Raw genomic sequence first — 16,997 nt, 5'->3', positions numbered from 1 at the left:
AGGTGTTGTCTAGTGACAATATTCCTGCACTGGGGGAAGATCCACTTCAATTTAAGATTATTATAACGAGGGCAAAAAATAGTAGGTGTACTAAAGATCCCCCTCCTCCCCTCGAACATGTTGGACACAAATCATCAGGCAACGCCTTCACTTGCCATTTACTACAAAACAATATGGTGGGAAGAGTCCTGTATCTGAATTGAAGATGCAGTTTCCATGCATCAGGAACGATTTTGTCAATGGTTAATTCATACTGTATGCCAGGTTTAAAATGTATATAAGACAGTGAACACGTTCCCTAAGACTTTGTCAAGTTTTCCACAGTAATTAACTCCCAGTAAATTTCTTTGACCCTTGCTCTAGAGATCAAACGAATCTTCACAGGTGTAGTCCAGTAGATTTCCAACCCCAAGTTCTTCATGAGTGCCCTAATGGATCTCAACCAAGGTATTTTGTTGCAGAGGTCAATTTCACCAGGTACAAATTGTAAAACACTTGCAAAAATATGATTCAATTTCCTGTGAAAGATAAAACATTTTATGATAGGTTACACATTATTAAATCAGAAGATAAGAATTACACATTATTAAATCAGAAGATAAGAATTACATTTTGCCAACACCAATACAAACTTTGATGAATACACAAATTGTAGTCCAGAATGGCAAGTAACATTACAAGGTAGAAATGTATGTAATTGCAAGACAGCCTGGCAGAAGTCATGTTTGCCATGACATTCATATAATTGACTTGATTTAAAAAAAAGTCTTTTAACACACACTGCTCCTTGATGCTCATTAAGACAACATGTCTGGTTGAGAGTTTTATTAGGAAAGCAGGTACACTAAAAAAAGACTTAAGAGGGAGACTAACACCATAAGAGTAACAGGCATCCGTGTTCATAGGAATATACTAAACTTGCAGGGGTCTATCAAGAGCATGATTGAAGCAGAGTGGGTAATTTAAAGTGCCAATGTCTCACATCCTCTAAGCTGTAAATAAACCCAAAGTCCATTTTAACCGACATAATTTGACAAATTGTATCTTTCCCAACATTTGCAGAAGTTCCACAAGAAGAAAACCCTAAACCCAATGATCAACCATTTACATTGCTTTTTTATCATTATTTTTATTGTTTTTTTGCTATTATCTAAAAATTAAAAACACAATGTGGTGTTCTGTTGCCAATTATTTTACACTGGACCTTCCTGTCATCCTATATATCTAGCCTGTTTAGTGTTTCTTCTTTAGAAGGTGAAAAATTGCTCTGACAAGCAACTGCAGATAAGGTTAAAATATTAATGTTCATGTATTAAGCTATGGGATATTTTAAAGATGCTAACTATTAGAAAAGAAGACCAATGATTCGAGAATTTTCCTTAAATTTGCCAGAGAACACCAATTCAAGGGTGCTTCTTGCAGATCTTGAGCTCTTCAAGATTATTTAAAGCACTCTATCTTGCTTGTTCAATTGAACAGTTGTCTACGTTCTAATCTTAATTTTAAAAAAAACAATCTGCTCATCACTGTAAAAATTGTATTGCAACTCAGCCATTGGGCTGTAGTTTTCCAGTTTGTTGGTTGTGATAAGCTCTTTCATAGCAAAGCAATTCATTCACTTCCAGCCTTGAATGGACATTTCTATAATGAGTGTTCATTGAGAGCTAGTAGTCCCTTCGTCATCAAGATACTGTCAAATATTTTTCCTTTGAAATTCCGTAGTTTGTAGGCCCATTTTTCAACACAGACTTCTTGCACTTACTACCAGCAAATATGGATCAAACATTTACGAAAGGTACTTGTCTTTTCCAGTCTCATCCTCCATTACACTAGCATTTAAACTAACAACTTGCATTATTATTTTGTTTCCTAGTATTTCTTTTTAATATTTTGTTTATATGTGCTAGTGCTAAAATGTAAAATCTGATTCTCTTGTTTTTTGAATAAGCTATGCCTCATCCATTTTTCACCCCTGCCCTGCTTCCCGCCTGGCTCTATCCTTGACACTGCATCCATATAAACATGAGTAAAGAATCTAGATTGGGGCATTGTACGCTGTGTAAACATGCAGAGTGAGTGCAAAAGAACAGCTGGCGTCTACTCAAGGTTTTTCAGACAATGGTTAATCCGCAAGTAAAGTTTACTCAGATAGCATATCTTGTTGTTCAGCCTTAGGATGTAGCAATTGCACTAGACACCAAGGCTGTCGACTCTTGCCGTTACCGCATTTGTGTGTTTTCCCCAAAGCTCTATTTACCTCTGGGCGTCCCTTGTTTGTAATCTTTTGCTATAAAACCCATGTAACCCGTTGTTCAGTGTGCTTCTCCTAGAGTATCTCAATGGTGCTTGTGGGATGGGCCCCCATTAATGAAGACCTAATAAATGATCCTTGGTTTTTACTTCACTCCAGTGTCGAGTCCTCCTCACTTGTTAAGAACCCGTGGACTAAAGGGTGACCCTGCACCAGTGGATTATTAATAATCCACTTCCACACTAGACCACAGCACATTGGCGTGGTGCTGAAGTGCAGACATATAGTGTAACATCGGCAAATGTTCTATGTGTTAAGAACACCTCATGGAAGATTGAGTGATAAGTTGCGGGTAGAAAAAGAAACAGTTGGAAGGTGCCACTCTTAAAACCGAATTGGAACTTACCCAACTCAGTAAGATTTCTAAGGATCTTAAGGAGGTAAATTCCTTTAATGGATAACACAATTAGATAGAGTTGGGAGTGTTCTGTATTTTAATTAAAATGAATGTACCTTTTTTTACCTTAAAAAATAAATAAAAAATAAATGGGGGTCATGAGTGAATAAGGTGCTTATAAGTTACATATTCAAATGTAAAACCCAAGGATCCTGAGGTATGATGTGCATGGTTGAATATGCTTTAGTCCTTAGCTCCCATCTCCTTACATTCCTGCTTCTAAGTATTGTATTCAATCAAGAATGTGATTCTATGGCACATCCAATGCTGAAGAAGAAAATATTGTGGACTAGACCTATGGTTGTCCAGTGTTGGTTTCTTCCATAGATATGCAGGAAACCTCCAATCCCTTCTCAGCTTGTCACAAGCTTTCTTTGCTGTCTTTTACTGCTCCATAATAAATCTATGATGCAACCTTTGTGGCTTATTATTATGTCCCGAATGCGCAATAAGGATGCGGAGAAGCTACCAATAGATTTTAGCACTCAAATCCAGATTATGAGAATCAAGAAACTTATTTTGGCTGGTAACAAGCATTTGATGAAATCTGCACAGGAAAGGGAACCTGGAATGGAGAAATATCAAGCGGAAAACAGTGTAAAATCACATATTTCCTTTGTTCCCCACGTCCAGGAATTAAAAACACTTAATGATTTCATTTCTGAATGGGGTTTTGAGGCCCAAGGGTTTATGGGCCGCTGCTGCATAGTGGGCTCAGTTCATCAAAAAAAATGTAAGGCTTATGAATGTACCAATAATGCTTGATGATTACAGACCAATAACTTGTTTTTTTCTTGCTTGCTTCCACATTACATTTTTTGTATCTAGATTTTATCTTTATTGGAAACTAACCATACAAGAGTTGAAAGGAGACCAAGCACGTCTGAGGTAACGTACTTTGCACATTCATATAAACTTGTTAAATAAATTGAATTCATTTAAAGGGCACTAAATTATCTTTAAAATGTTGTGTTGATATCATTGCAGTCGCTGAGTCGTTCTCCCCAGCTTTCTGCAGATACTTTCAGCAGAGGGTCATCAGTGTCCAGTTTGTCCTCATTATCTGTTGATCCCAAACAGGAAGAAGGAAAAAACAATTATAAAGAGGTAAGCTCAAATACTGTAACAAACAAATATATTAAAGTAGGTACTTTAGGCCATGTTAGAGTAAGTCTTTAATGTTGGTTATTGGCACCCACCATGCTTTTAAGCCTTATCTGCAATCGAGGGTGTACAAAGAGTAAGAAACAATAACTAGTGTTATGGGCCTGCCTGTTAGTACATGAATGTGCCAACATTGAAACTCTGTGTCATTTGCTTGATCTGACAAGCCTTCCTCCGCTCATGGCCCCTTGTTTGAATGAACTGCTTTTTCTGAGCAAGATTCCAGCCCACTTGTATACTATTCATTTAGGGCTGCATTCTATGGAATCTGAGCCCCTATCATTCTTTAAACGTTCCCATGATTGTTCTAACCCATATTTTGACTTTGCAAAGAGGAACTCATTTCCAAATAGTAGCTGCATTTAATTGTTCCTGAACTCAGTCACCCAGATGTTCTAAAATACTGTCCACTAAATGGCAGGAGAGCGTAACATGTGGGCCTGCATCCAAACCAGCTGCAAACCGACAGTTACCGGTAAAACATTTTCCTGCATCCAGGCTGCTCATCCATATAATTTGATGTTTTACATTAAAGCAGCTCTTTCCTTGTATTACATTATAATGTAAAGCTCTAGCAAACTTAAATAGCTCATTTATTGAATGATCGCCTTCAGGTTCCTGATGGGAACTTTTAAAAATGTATTTACTCCTAAAACAAAATATAATCATCATGGGAAAATCGAGAAGTAATGAAACTGAAGTGACTAAAGAAAAATATTTGTTGAAGTTAACCCTTTAAGAACAAGTTTGGTTAAAGGGGATTTTCGTACTACTTTTCTCTAATTGTATTTACATTTGGGGCATGCTTTGCTTATCAGCAATGAGCCCCATTTTTGAATGATGAACACCATTTGTGTCTCCCTCCTCATGCCAGTAGTTGAATGCCTCGGAAAATCCCCGACTGCTGAGTTAAGCCATTAAGAGATTATATAGAGATAAGTCCGGGCTGACTTTTAGTTTTAGGACATGCATCAGAGTTAACTTTACCTTTACTAATGTGAAGTAGCTTTTCATCAAGTGGCAGCATTTTATGGGTGAAGAAGGGGAATACCATATTTACTGCGTTGCATTTACCTGCCTTAACAACTCGGACATGATGGATTCATTTTTTTAAATTCCATGGTTTGTACTGTCTTTACTGACTGAGATTATTTAAATTGGAATTTTGCTGTATTGTTTGTATGCTGTAGACTTAGCAATCAAACATTCAGTGTTTTCAAGAATAGATGAAAAGCTTAGCCTGTTAGGAACGTCTGTCCCATTTCTAATATGTGAGGGGGAACTTATATGCTCGGATGTTTTCTTTACTGCATGGTTTGGCGTCTTGTGGTTGCTTCAGCATGATAAATGAGGCGGTCTTTGGTGGTGTAATCCTGTGATAGGGTTTGGTGTCCAAAGATGCATCTTGTAGTGAGGGAATTTCTGAAAATGATTGTACCATGACTGTGCTCTAGTTGCCTTTCAGGAACTCATCCTGTAGGTGAGCATGTCAGTTAGTGTGGACGATAAAAGTTGAGTTGGCAGTGGACTTACTCCCTTTATGAGTAAAGGTATAGGGAGCGAAGTCTCCTAAATAAATGTTTTATTTTGTGTATTTTTATAACACACTATCCTCTGTGCTGGTATCCTGGTGCTTTGCAGGAATGTGAGGCTAGCCTCGAGAGGATTCCTCGAATAGCCAGGGCTTCTGCTTCTTGTGGAAGTCAAGATGAGAGGAGGCTCTGATATGGTGTGGGAGGTCATTCCATGCTTTAGGAGCGATGTATGAAAAGGTGCGACCTCCTGACATGCGTGAGATGTGTGCTAATGAAAGTGCGATTGAGCGGACGTACCTGGGGGGTTGGTGGAAATGTAAGCAGCTGTTCAGGTAGGCGGGGCCTGGGTTATGAGGAGCTTTGTATGTGTGGATAAGAAAGTTGAACTGTGCGTGCTTGTGTATTCGGAGACAGTGGAGTTCCCTAACATAATATATAATTCATGTCTATAAAGCACAAACATATCATCCTTAAGGGTTTCAAGGTGTTGGGGGCTGTCTGGGAGATTAAGTGAGCTATTGCCCAGAGTTGCATGATGTTAAGCTGAGCTGCCACTGGTGCCCGGGACCGAACCATGAGCCCCGAGCTCCGGAGTCAGCCGCTCTGGTCGCTGCACCATACCTCCCTTAGGTGGGGGGGGTGATGTGAAACTGGCGTGGGAGGTTGAGAACAAGCCTGACTGCTGCGTTCTGAAAGGTCTGTAGTCTTTTTGTGAGTTTTGTTGATGATCCCTACGTACAGGGCATTCCCATAGTCCAGTCTGCTGGTGAAGGGGTTTGGAGGACTTTCTTCCTGGTGTCATTTGGTAGCCACTTGTACATTTTCTCAGCAATTTTTCTGAGGGTGTGGAAGCAGGTCGAGGCGACAGCGATGAGTGGAGCGAACATGTCAATCTTACTGTCGATAATGATTTTGACGTTTCTTGCTTGTGGGCGTAGGGTGGGAGTGGGTCTGAGGTCTGTAGACCACAAGGTGGAGTCCCGCAGTGGAGCATCCTTTCTGAAGATCACTACTTCAGTTTTGTTGTGTTCAACTTAAGGCAGTTGGACTTCATTCAGATGGCCTCTTCAGTCATGTAGGAGTTACAATTTTAACAACACACAGAGGATGCTAAGGGTCTGTACAAAGACTACAAACTGCTAAACACTCAGAAGTAGTGTGAAGGAGTAGCCGACAAGATAAAACTGATACTGTCCTTCATAAACAAACACTCATCCCAAGGCAAAATTGTAACTCCGAAAAACAAAAATGTAAGAAAGGGTCTAAGGGGATATTTTTTTTTTTTTTTAAAGACCAGCTTGCAACCTGTCCCCCAAACTAACAAATAACAACACACAGAGGATGCTAAGGGTCTGTACAAAGACTACAAACTGCTAAACACTCAGAAGTAGTGTGAAGGAGTAGCCACTGTGAGAAGAGAAAAGAACAGTAATGTGAAAGATGACATATAGAGTAAAAAGTTACCCATCAGCCCACCCATTGGCGGAGTCTCATCATCTGGGTTGTAGTTGAAGACTGGTATCTACTAGATGCCTCACATAACTTTCATAGAGGTATACTAGTATGAGATCCACCAGTGAGAGAGACAGCCAGTAGGATGTATTGGTAGGCTGAGGAAAAAAGAGTTGCAGTGCTCAATAAAGTGTGTAGTGATGAAAAAAGTGTGTAATATTAAAATTGCCTGTTTTGATGCCAAAATGCAACTTTATTAAGAAGACTGCAATTCTTTTTTCCTCAGCCTACCAATACATCCTACTGGCTGTCTCTCTCACTGGTGGATCTCATACTAGTATACCTCTATGAAAGTTATGTGAGGCATCTAGTAGATACCAGTCTTCAACTACAACCCAGATGATGAGACTCCGCCAATGGGTGGGCTGATGGGTAACTTTTTACTCTATATGTCATCTTTCACATTACTGTTCTTTTCTCTTCTCACAGTGGCTACTCCTTCACACTACTTCTGAGTGTTTAGCAGTTTGTAGTCTTTGTACAGACCCTTAGCATCCTCTGTGTGTTGTTATTTGTTAGTTTGGGGGACAGGTTGCAAGCTGGTCTTTAAAAAAAAAAAAAAAATATCCCCTTAGACCCTTTCTTACATTTTTGTTTTTCGGAGTTACAATTTTGCCTTGGGATGAGTGTTTGTTTATGAAGGACAGTATCAGTTTTATCTTGTCGGCGTAGGTAAATATTTTCAATGTCGTGTGCTTAGAGGACATCTGTTACCTGAGATCTGTAGATGTTCAAGAGGGTGGGCTAGACGAGGAGCTCTGTGGAACTCTGCAAATGAGCTCCCAGGCTTCAGGGGAGTAAGGTTACATGTTGACGGTTTGTGCTCTTCTGGTAAGAAATGTGCATATGTATTGGAGGGTGAGAGATTAGGTAGCAGTCTTGTGCAGTCATTGGATCAGGGTGCGGTGGGAGACTGTGTCGAAGGCCGCAGAGAGGTCAAGTAAGATAAGGGCTGCAGTTCTCTGTCAAGGATCATCCAGATGTAGTCTGTTGCTGCCTTTAGGTCTGTCTCTGTACTTTTCGTTTGGTGCTGTAGTTGGCATGACTTCTGTTGATGGCTTTTTCTAAGCCTTTGTTTGGGTATGGTAGGAGGGGAATCGTTTTGTAGATATTTCACAAGCTTGGCTGGGTCTGCTGTGGGCTTCTTTAGGAGGGCATTGGCAGCTGCCTATTTCCTTACTTCCAGACAGGTGGCTGTGTCATTCAAGGTGTTGAGGGTGGGTTTCCTTGATAGTGGTGGACGCTTTGTAGTAGACCTGGTGCGGGCAGGGTCTGTCTGACCGGGCCAAGGAGTGGATTATTTCATAATTGTGGCGGTTTCCTCTGCAGTGATAGTGTTCCATGTGGTCAGGGTGTTTCTCTTTGTCCAATATTGGTAGACTTGTTACCAATTTTCTGGGGTCCAGTTACGGATCAAGTTGTTGTATATTGCTGTGATTTTGATGCAGAAGAATCCTGAGCGGTTGTTACCAATTTCCTGTGTTGGGGTGCTGTTGGTGGTGGTTGCTGCGGGTGAGGTGATTCTTAATGATTGCAAAAATGTCTTTCCTGCTGTTGTTGCTGCGTTCGGCTAAGGGCTTCCTCTTGGTTTCCTGGATCTGGGATGGGTAGTTCCTCGGGGCAGGTTTGAACATGTCCTTGTCTGATTCTTCTTGGCTCGCTCTCCATCTCTGTTCTAGTTTCTTGCAATACCGTTTGGTAATTTGAAGTTCCTCCATGGTCTGTGGTCGTGTTTTTTGCTAGTTTACTTTGCTTGCTAGAAGTCATGGTATCAGTGCAGGCAGTAATCCAGTTGTTGATGTTGCTCGATAGGTGGGCTGTATGTTCGGGCTGGTTCTTGTGGACGGTGGGAGCCTAAACGACTTCTGTTCTGTTGGTCCAGCATCGGTGTGCAGGGCCTGTCGTGGTAATTTTCTGTGGTGAGGGGTGTAGGTTGTGAAGTTAGGAATGGCCCGGTTGGCCCAGGTGATGGGTGTTTTGAAAGATATGTCATTGAAAGAGGTAAAGATGCCATGAGGTTGTGCAGGCAAATGTGTCCTTGAGAATAATCACAGTTTTTCCTCCGGGTCTGTTGTCAATCTTGCCTGAAGATCTTGTATTTCTCGAGAGCAACTCTGGCAATGTCTTGCACTTGGCATCCGTGACTTGAATACATTTTGACAGAATTTCCATGGTGCTTTAGTTTTTTTAATATTCAACCTCACAATTTGCAATATCAGGTGCCTGTGCCCACTTGGGCACCCAGGTGCTACCTTTTGTTGGGAATGGCAGAGAAGGCCTCAAAGACCCCGCCAGCTACCCATGAGTGGCATGCTTCTAGTGCACCATGCCTTCCTCCTGCCTACCCTGTCTGCGGTGATGGTGGTGGTTGGATGCTGGTGTCCATAGAAACGGCCCAGTGAGGAGTGTCCAGCAGGGAACATTGTTTGGTCCCCGAACACAGGAAATCGTGGTCAAGAGAGGGTTTTGTGTTGCTGGTGGGTGTTGCAAGGGGCCCCACGCTCGTCCCCTCCCCATTGAAAATAAATGAAGATGGTTGCTCCGACCCCTGGGGCTTGCCTCTCCCCAGGCTAGTTTGAAAAATTTGTAGCAGAGCAATATGTGCTTGATTTTCCACCTTGGACAATTCTTTGTTACCTCCGGTTATTGGGGCGATTTGGACTAAGGTGGTGGGGGGACCAGCTCTCCCCACTAGCAGCATTTTCTTCAAGCATTCAAAGTTTTCTTTCTGGGACTTGATTTCCTGCCACTGCTGCAGCAACTGTGCTTTGTTTTGGCCCCTGGCCCCTACCTTCACCCGGCATCTTCCTTCCGAGCCCCTGCACAGCCTGCCAGCAGAGTACTCTCCCAGCTGCACTCCCAAGGCCCATGGCACCTGTCTTTCAGCAGCAGAGTCAAAAGGCTTTTCCCTTAATGGGGTCACCCATCTCTAGGACCAGTTTACAGAAGATCCAGTTGAACCCACCAGGGTCTCCCCTCTTACCCAAGCAGGTCCATCTCTCTGATGTCACTCAGGGGCGTAAGGGGGCCAGCACAATTGGCCCTGGAGATGACACCCCTAGTCCTTGGGGGCCATCTGCTGTCCAAATCCTTAGTTCCCTGTACTCAGTGGGGTCAGGTGGATTCTCCATTTCATGCCATATGGTACACACTCATGCTCAGCCCTCACACATGTGTGTGTAACGAGCTCAGGGCCTCCTAACCAGCTGCACAGTAGGGGACCTTATTTAAAAACGCTGTCACTGATAATTAGCACTCTGTCTATTTTCACAGAATTGACCTTGAGTGAGACACACTCACAACAAAACTCCAAAACTGGGTAGTCAGTAAGCGAAAAATCTGGGGGTATTAAGTAGGTAGAGCCCAGTTCCCACACTATGCAAATATTTTTTTCAGATGGCTACTTCTAATCCTAGACTCCTCACCTTAAAATTCTTCCCAGGCGCCTGACTGGATTCAGAAACCTTTTCCATAACAATACTACTGTGTGCATTCTGCAGCTCAGAGCTGGCTCCACAATACTCCAGAAGTTGCATAGTGGAGCTGCAAATAAGTGCCACCCTGCGTGCTGACCTCAGTTCTTTTATTTCCATGCCTATGACTGGACCTGGACCTCCACTCCTGAATTTGTTGGTTTTCAGATGACCTTCTACAATCATTTCACCAGTGTGCTAAGGAACAATGCCTCTTCCCAAACCAACAGTTGTCAAGATCTTCCAGGACTGCAGGAAACAGATGGTGGTCACAGACCTGCATGAAGTATGTCTTTGATTTCTGTTCACTACTCTAAGTTGTGTGATAAGTGCATCATCATGCACCTGTATATGATCTGAGACCGGTAGGAAAATCTGTATGTTGCCAAACACATGATGTTGCAGCTTTCATGTAAGTCCCACTGGACTCCAAATCGCAGACGCTGACTTATTCTCTATAGTGTTCCTGAGGATTTTCATGTGACCACTCAACTTCGCACTCAAAGTCTTCTGTTAAGTCCAAGTCCAAGCCCAAGCATAAGAAAGTGAAGCAGTTCTCAACCCCATCGTGCTTTCTGACTCCAAAGACAAGGCGCAGGTATATTACGCGTCCCTTCGAAGTCTCCATCTACAGAAAAAAATTCTCAGCTGGTCTGAGTCGTCCTAAATTTTCTGGCCCATTGTTGGCTCCACAGCAGATCGAGACCTTCAAGGAGGCCATGCTGCTACTTTTCAATGTGTTTCTGAATGACTCTTGCTCACCTTTGGGTCCCCATGAAACAACAGGGAGCTCCAGTTTGGTTACAGGCGGCAGGCTCTGCTGCCCTTACATTGTTGCCACCTATCAGCACTTGGAGTGCGCTGCTAGCACTGGTAGGTGTAGCATAGACCTCCCTACTCTGCCCTTGTGCTCTTTATGTTCGGGAGGGGATGTGTGCCATTTTCCAGGACTTCTGGTATGATACTGGGAGTGTGGTGACCCTGGGCAAACCCTGAGGCTGGTTCTGGCTACCCAGGACTGTTCTGCAGGACCTTTGGAGGCCATTCCTCCATTTCATGTGTCTCTTCTTCCCTTCTCTTTACTTGTTGCATTTTCCCAAGATGGCAGCCCCCAGCCCTCGAATGAAAAGGGTCATAGGAGTCAATCCTATGCGGAATTTCCAGAAACTAAAGTACGACTAAGGGCTCCCTCTAGGAACCCTGATCTCAGAATGGAGCGGCCATCTTGGAATGGCTCTGGGTTTCAATGCCTCACTGTAATTTGGTAGCTTGGTGCAGTCCCAGGGTGGAGAGGGTTTCACTCACCACTTGATACCATCACAATCTTGTTTTCCTGCACGCTGAATCTTCTATAGTGCACATGCGGCCTGCATTATGAGCTTTCCCTTGTTAGCTCGGACAACCGCTCCTCTCCCTAAGAGATCAATTGAGGGCCCGACCAGCCCACTTAAAGCTTTTTCCTAACTCTTCTCGCATCCTATGACCTAGGAGAGCGATCTGGAATCCTTCGGAACCCTCCTTCTGGGTTTTTACCCCTCATCACCGTTGGGAGGTCTCTGGTCAGCCATCACTTCCACTATCTCTCCTAAAGCAAGGTACATAAAACTAGAACCTGCGGGTCTTAACTCCTTCACAACTAAGAATCCTCCTAATCTCCAAAAATGTGTCCAAAAGCTTCAAACACAGACTCCTCAAATCCCATCCTGAGACTCTTATCTTTGACCCATACTTCTGCTGTTGTATGTGAACGTTAACTAGTGACCTCATCTTTTACTCTAAAAGACCTGCACAATGGAAGAATGCCCTTTACTCCGAATTACCAACTCTAGGAAATACTCCACGGTCTTAGACTTTCAGTATCTCCCTAGCTTTTCTGTACGGTAGACGTTACTATATCCCTATACAATAATGGGAACGTACTAATTCAGTCTTTGAATGACAGACTAGCAATATTGGACGAGATCTTCATCTTCAGAAGGGCCGTGAACAATAAGATCTCATCTCCCATCCAAAGCCACTCTAGCTCCCCTGGTTTGAATCCTGCACCCCTATTGACGCCCATACTTACCCCAGAATCACTTAGCCCATACCCCACCACCAACCCAGGCTCCCACACCCTGCTCTTGCCAGCCTACCCTGTGATTCTATGTATCCTGCATAGTTGAAGTCTCACTAAGTGATGAGCTGACCCAGACCTCAGGCTCCATACGCCCCTACTAGTAGTAGCATTGACTCCCTCATTCCAGGACATAATCCCTCCCTCACAAGCTCACCCCGGCCCCCAAGTTCTCCCTCGGGGGTCCATCCTGTACTCCTACATTCGACCCCTGGGTCCAGACATCTGAATCCATATATCCTAACAGGACGATCCTCTCGCCATCTAGGTCTTCCTTCCTACACATAATCCCCTCGCTCTCTCTCCTTCCTTCTATTTCTGCCACCACACTGACTGTCCCTTTGCAATACCTTCCTGAGCTAGAAATTTCCATTCCTCCACTCTTGACTCCCCTCTCAACCTGGCATCACCCCCTACAACCACCCACTACCCGCCTCCGTGGAATCTCATCTTGACGAGATTTCTCTCAATCTGCTCCACCTCAAGGATGAACTACACAGACTTATATCCATCACCACAGAGTTGCTGCTCATTCAAAGGTCCAACAGAGTCCTAATGAATCGGTCTGGTACCCAAACTGTCACGATGCCTGCCCACATCCTTCACACTCCTCACCTTAGTTGGAAAACCATACCTCTCCCTAATGCCCCCTCTCGACCCAGGAGACTGGCCAAGTGTCTATCAGATATTGACATCCATACCCTCCTCCTCACTGTCTACACCAATAACCACCTAAAATGCATGCTTCTCAATTTCAGATCGGCAGTCATTCATGCATCTGATATTTATGACCTCATCCTCACGCAATAGTTCGATATCATTGTCCTTACAGAAACCTGGCTAAACAATTTCTCTCCCCCGAATCTAGACTTACTAGCAATGTTCCCTCTGATTTATTTCCTCTGTGTGCGGCAGAGTAAGGTCTCTGTGCTCTCCAGCCAAGGCTATGTGTGCCAAGAACCAGATTGCGCCTTTAAACCAGGGCTTTATGTGGGATGACAAAACTAGGGGGTGTCTCAAAGGAGCGTGACCGATGCAATTAAGGGCATGGCTTAAAAGCAATTAAGCTAAAAATCTTAGCTTTGTGTGCCACCTGATTGATATTTTGCTTTTTCCGTCACTGCATCCAGATATAATACAAGTAACATTAGACCTACAAGAAGCCAGGACTATTGGCTTTGTCAATGATTGTTTGTTGCATAAAGTTGTACATAATATTGAAAATGTTTCCGCTCTTTTGGTAGAGGTTGTGGTTTAATGCTCGAGCTGCCAACTTAGGAGATAGGTTTTGAGTCTTGAGTCAGATTAACATCTTGTGATTCTCAGCAAATCAATTAATCTCCCCATGCATACAAATAAATAAATCATGTAAATTGCTCCAATAATTTTGGTTTGGGTTCACACTATATAAAACTTGTTGCATTTATTTTTAAAATGCGGGCCTGATGGTTTGCCTTTTGATAGAATTTGTTAAATGCAGCCCATGACTGACGCTGTGATCAGGGGAGCAACTAAATAGAAAGCACTTTTAATTGTATTCTAGGGCTGCCTGAATGAGCCATGCCTGATAATTAAAGGGAACAAAGACAGAAAATTGACATTACAAATGAATACATACTTTTGTATTTATAACCCTATTTAGTGTCAAGGCGGGTCTATGCAAGCTCTTTAAACAAATCATGATTGTCATTTTTCTTTTGGCACCCCTACAAATGTAAGGAATAGGTAGAGTGGGTGCCCAGGGAGTACTGTAAGCAGAAAAAAAACGAAGTCTTGGTAACCAGTTTACAAAGGTATGTAAATATGCAAATAAAGACCTGTGAAAAATATGGGTGTGCCGGAGTAAAGACTCCAGACACTGCCCAGCTCGAGCCGCAGCAGCCCAAGCTGAGACACATGACAGTGGGGAATGGGAGGAGTTCGGGGGGGGGGCACTGAAACACTTTTATTCCTTTGCACGTGTGCGGCCGGAGTAAAGACTCCAGACACTGCCCAGCTCGAGCCGCAGCAGCCCAAGCTGAGACACATGACAGTGGGGAATGGGAGGAGTTCGGGGGGGGGGGGCACTGAAACACTTTTATTCCTTTGCACGTGTGCTTTCAGGATCCAGAATCATCTGAAAGCACACGTTGTGCTTTTAAACTTGCTGCATTTCTTATCTTAATGCAGCATGGCTGCGGGGCTGATTGCGGGCCTTTAGAAAGTATTTGTTAATTACAGCGCCCATCAAGGGCTGCATTTAACATAAATACTTTTAAAAGGCAAACAATCAGCCCCATAGCCGCACTCTATTTAGAAAAGAAATGCATCAATTATAAAAACATGAACGTGCGCTTTCAGATGATGCAGAAAGCACACCTCGTGTTTGTAGACTTGCTGCATTTCTTTTCTAAATAGAGCTCAGCTGTGGGGCTGATTGGGCGCTATGATTAACATAAATACTTTCAAAAGGCCCAAAATCAGCCCTGCAGCTGCGCTCTAGTTAGAAAAGAAAGGCAGCAAGTGCATGAGCATTTTCTGTCTTTCGGCGCTGGAACCCTCTCCCAGGATGTGCTGTGTGCGTTTGCTTCAAACAAGCCACTGCACGCTCGGGAGGACAGAGGTGCGCACCTTGCAGGGAACAGTACTTACTAGTCCCCTTATACCCCCACAGTCACAACATCGTTAAAATAGATAGAACTCTCAGACCTGGAAGGAGTAGCATGCATCTACCATTAACGCCCTCTCTGTGAATCAGTCAGAAACCACTGCTCCCCCAGCTTGTGAATATCTTTGCATATTCATCGCTCCAAACTATAGTCATTCGCAAACTTCACACGATCTATCACCTTCCTGGAGACAATCTACCTGTCATTGAACAAGTAATGGAAGTCATCTCAACTAACGACGATCATCAAGTCACCCAGATCTTCTTTGGGGACTGGAATGACCTGACGACCATGAAGTGACAGCTTTAAATCCTTTCTATCTGACTTCGTGTTGACCCAATCTGTGACAGCCCTACTCACAACAATGGTTAGACCTCCTTAGGCCTTATCATTGCAAAAACAGACAAAATCACACTGGATTCAATTGTCCCTTGCGACTGGACTGACCCCTACCATATCATCTTCCTCATCAAAGCGGTTGTGAGCCTGAAAAGAGCTTAATCAAAGAAAACCAAAACAATGGAAAAGAAGTTTTTAGAACATAAACCCTGATTACGTATCTATCTTCAGTTACCATTCCATAACGCCCATGATGACTTGGTAGCCGTTCACAATCTCACTGATCACTACAATACCTCTATTTTGACTCGATTACCTCCCTCTCCCCCCCAACCACCCCCCCCACACATCAACTAAAAATTATATCCAACAAAGTTTCAAAACCTTGGTTCAGCGACAGCCTTAATACTGAAAGACGCAACCTGAGATTAGCAGAAAGAACCTGGAGATCCTCACCCTCAATGGAGCACCTAAAATGTTTAAGATCAGTGAGTAAAACATATAGTAAAATAATCAGAATCTCTTAAGCAAACTTTTTTAGAACCCAGCTTGAGCAAGCAAGAAATTGACCCAAGAAACTTTTTGAAATTGTCAAGCAACAATCACTTAACCTACCAAACCTTCTCGACATGTGGGCCACCACTCTCCTAAACTGTGAGGATTTTGCTTCCTTCTTTTTGGCAAAACAGAAAACATTGAAAAAGATCTGAAGTCAGCGAGGAAGCTCCTACCAGTGATCTCGCACATCTTGTCGCATCCCATACAGACTACTGATCCAGCTGATCACCCTGGGCTCTCCCCAAAAACAATGCCTCCTGGCACACATTCAGTCCCCTCAACAAAGTTGCCATTCACATCATTCTTATAGCGTTTAAACCCTCTAATCATTTCATTGACCCTTTACCTCTAAATATCTTCAAGGAGATCAAATTATCTACTCTCCCTCTATGTACTAAGATCGTAAATGCTTCGGTCCGCCAAGGCACTATCCCTGGCTGCCTAAAATTAGGGCAAGTAACCAATTGTTTGAAAAAAAACAACTGCAGATTGCTCAGATCGTACTAATTTCCACCCAATATCCAACATTTATAGTCGGGCTAAGCTTCTTGAAAAATGTGTCCAGATCCAGGTCTGCAACCACATAGATCATTTCCAAGTCCTTGACGAATACCAAGGGGTTTCCGTCAGGGTCATAGCACAGAATCAGCACTCACTGACATAGTGGATGACTTATTAAAAGTGCAGGACCAGAGTGAATCATGTCTTCTTTTTTTTCCTTGACTTGTAGCCAGAGTTTGATTCTATCAAACATGACAGTCTCCTAAATCTATTTGAATGGAGGATGAGTTTATCAGGGTCCGTCCTACACTGGTTTACCTCATTCCTCCATAACAGATCCCAATGTGCCAAGGTTAATCAATCCTTGTCCAAGCCCACTGTGGTCACCATGGGGTACCACAGGGAATTACTCTCTCCTACTCTCCAATGTATTAATGGAACCC

At 43.2% G+C, this 16,997-nt stretch overlaps 1 protein-coding gene across 3 annotated transcripts in view; it reads left to right on the top strand.

The window, feature by feature from the left end:
• ANKRD27 (ankyrin repeat domain 27) overlaps positions 1-16,997 on the top strand; it is a 582,242-nt gene that overhangs the window by 316,443 nt on the left and 248,802 nt on the right. For all 3 annotated transcript variants that reach the window (XM_078670366.1, XM_078670365.1, XM_078670368.1), the window contains 2 exons: positions 3,537-3,596; positions 3,696-3,815. In XM_078670366.1, the coding sequence (XP_078526492.1) occupies positions 3,537-3,596; positions 3,696-3,815 (180 nt within the window). The remainder of the gene's footprint in view (positions 1-3,536; positions 3,597-3,695; positions 3,816-16,997) is intronic.

This window comes from Lissotriton helveticus, chromosome 12 (genome assembly GCF_964261635.1).
Source record: "Lissotriton helveticus chromosome 12, aLisHel1.1, whole genome shotgun sequence".
NCBI lineage: Eukaryota > Metazoa > Chordata > Amphibia > Caudata > Salamandridae > Lissotriton > Lissotriton helveticus.
The sequence above is the reverse complement of the archived record's forward strand: the minus strand, read 5'-3'. Positions and strand labels throughout refer to the sequence as shown.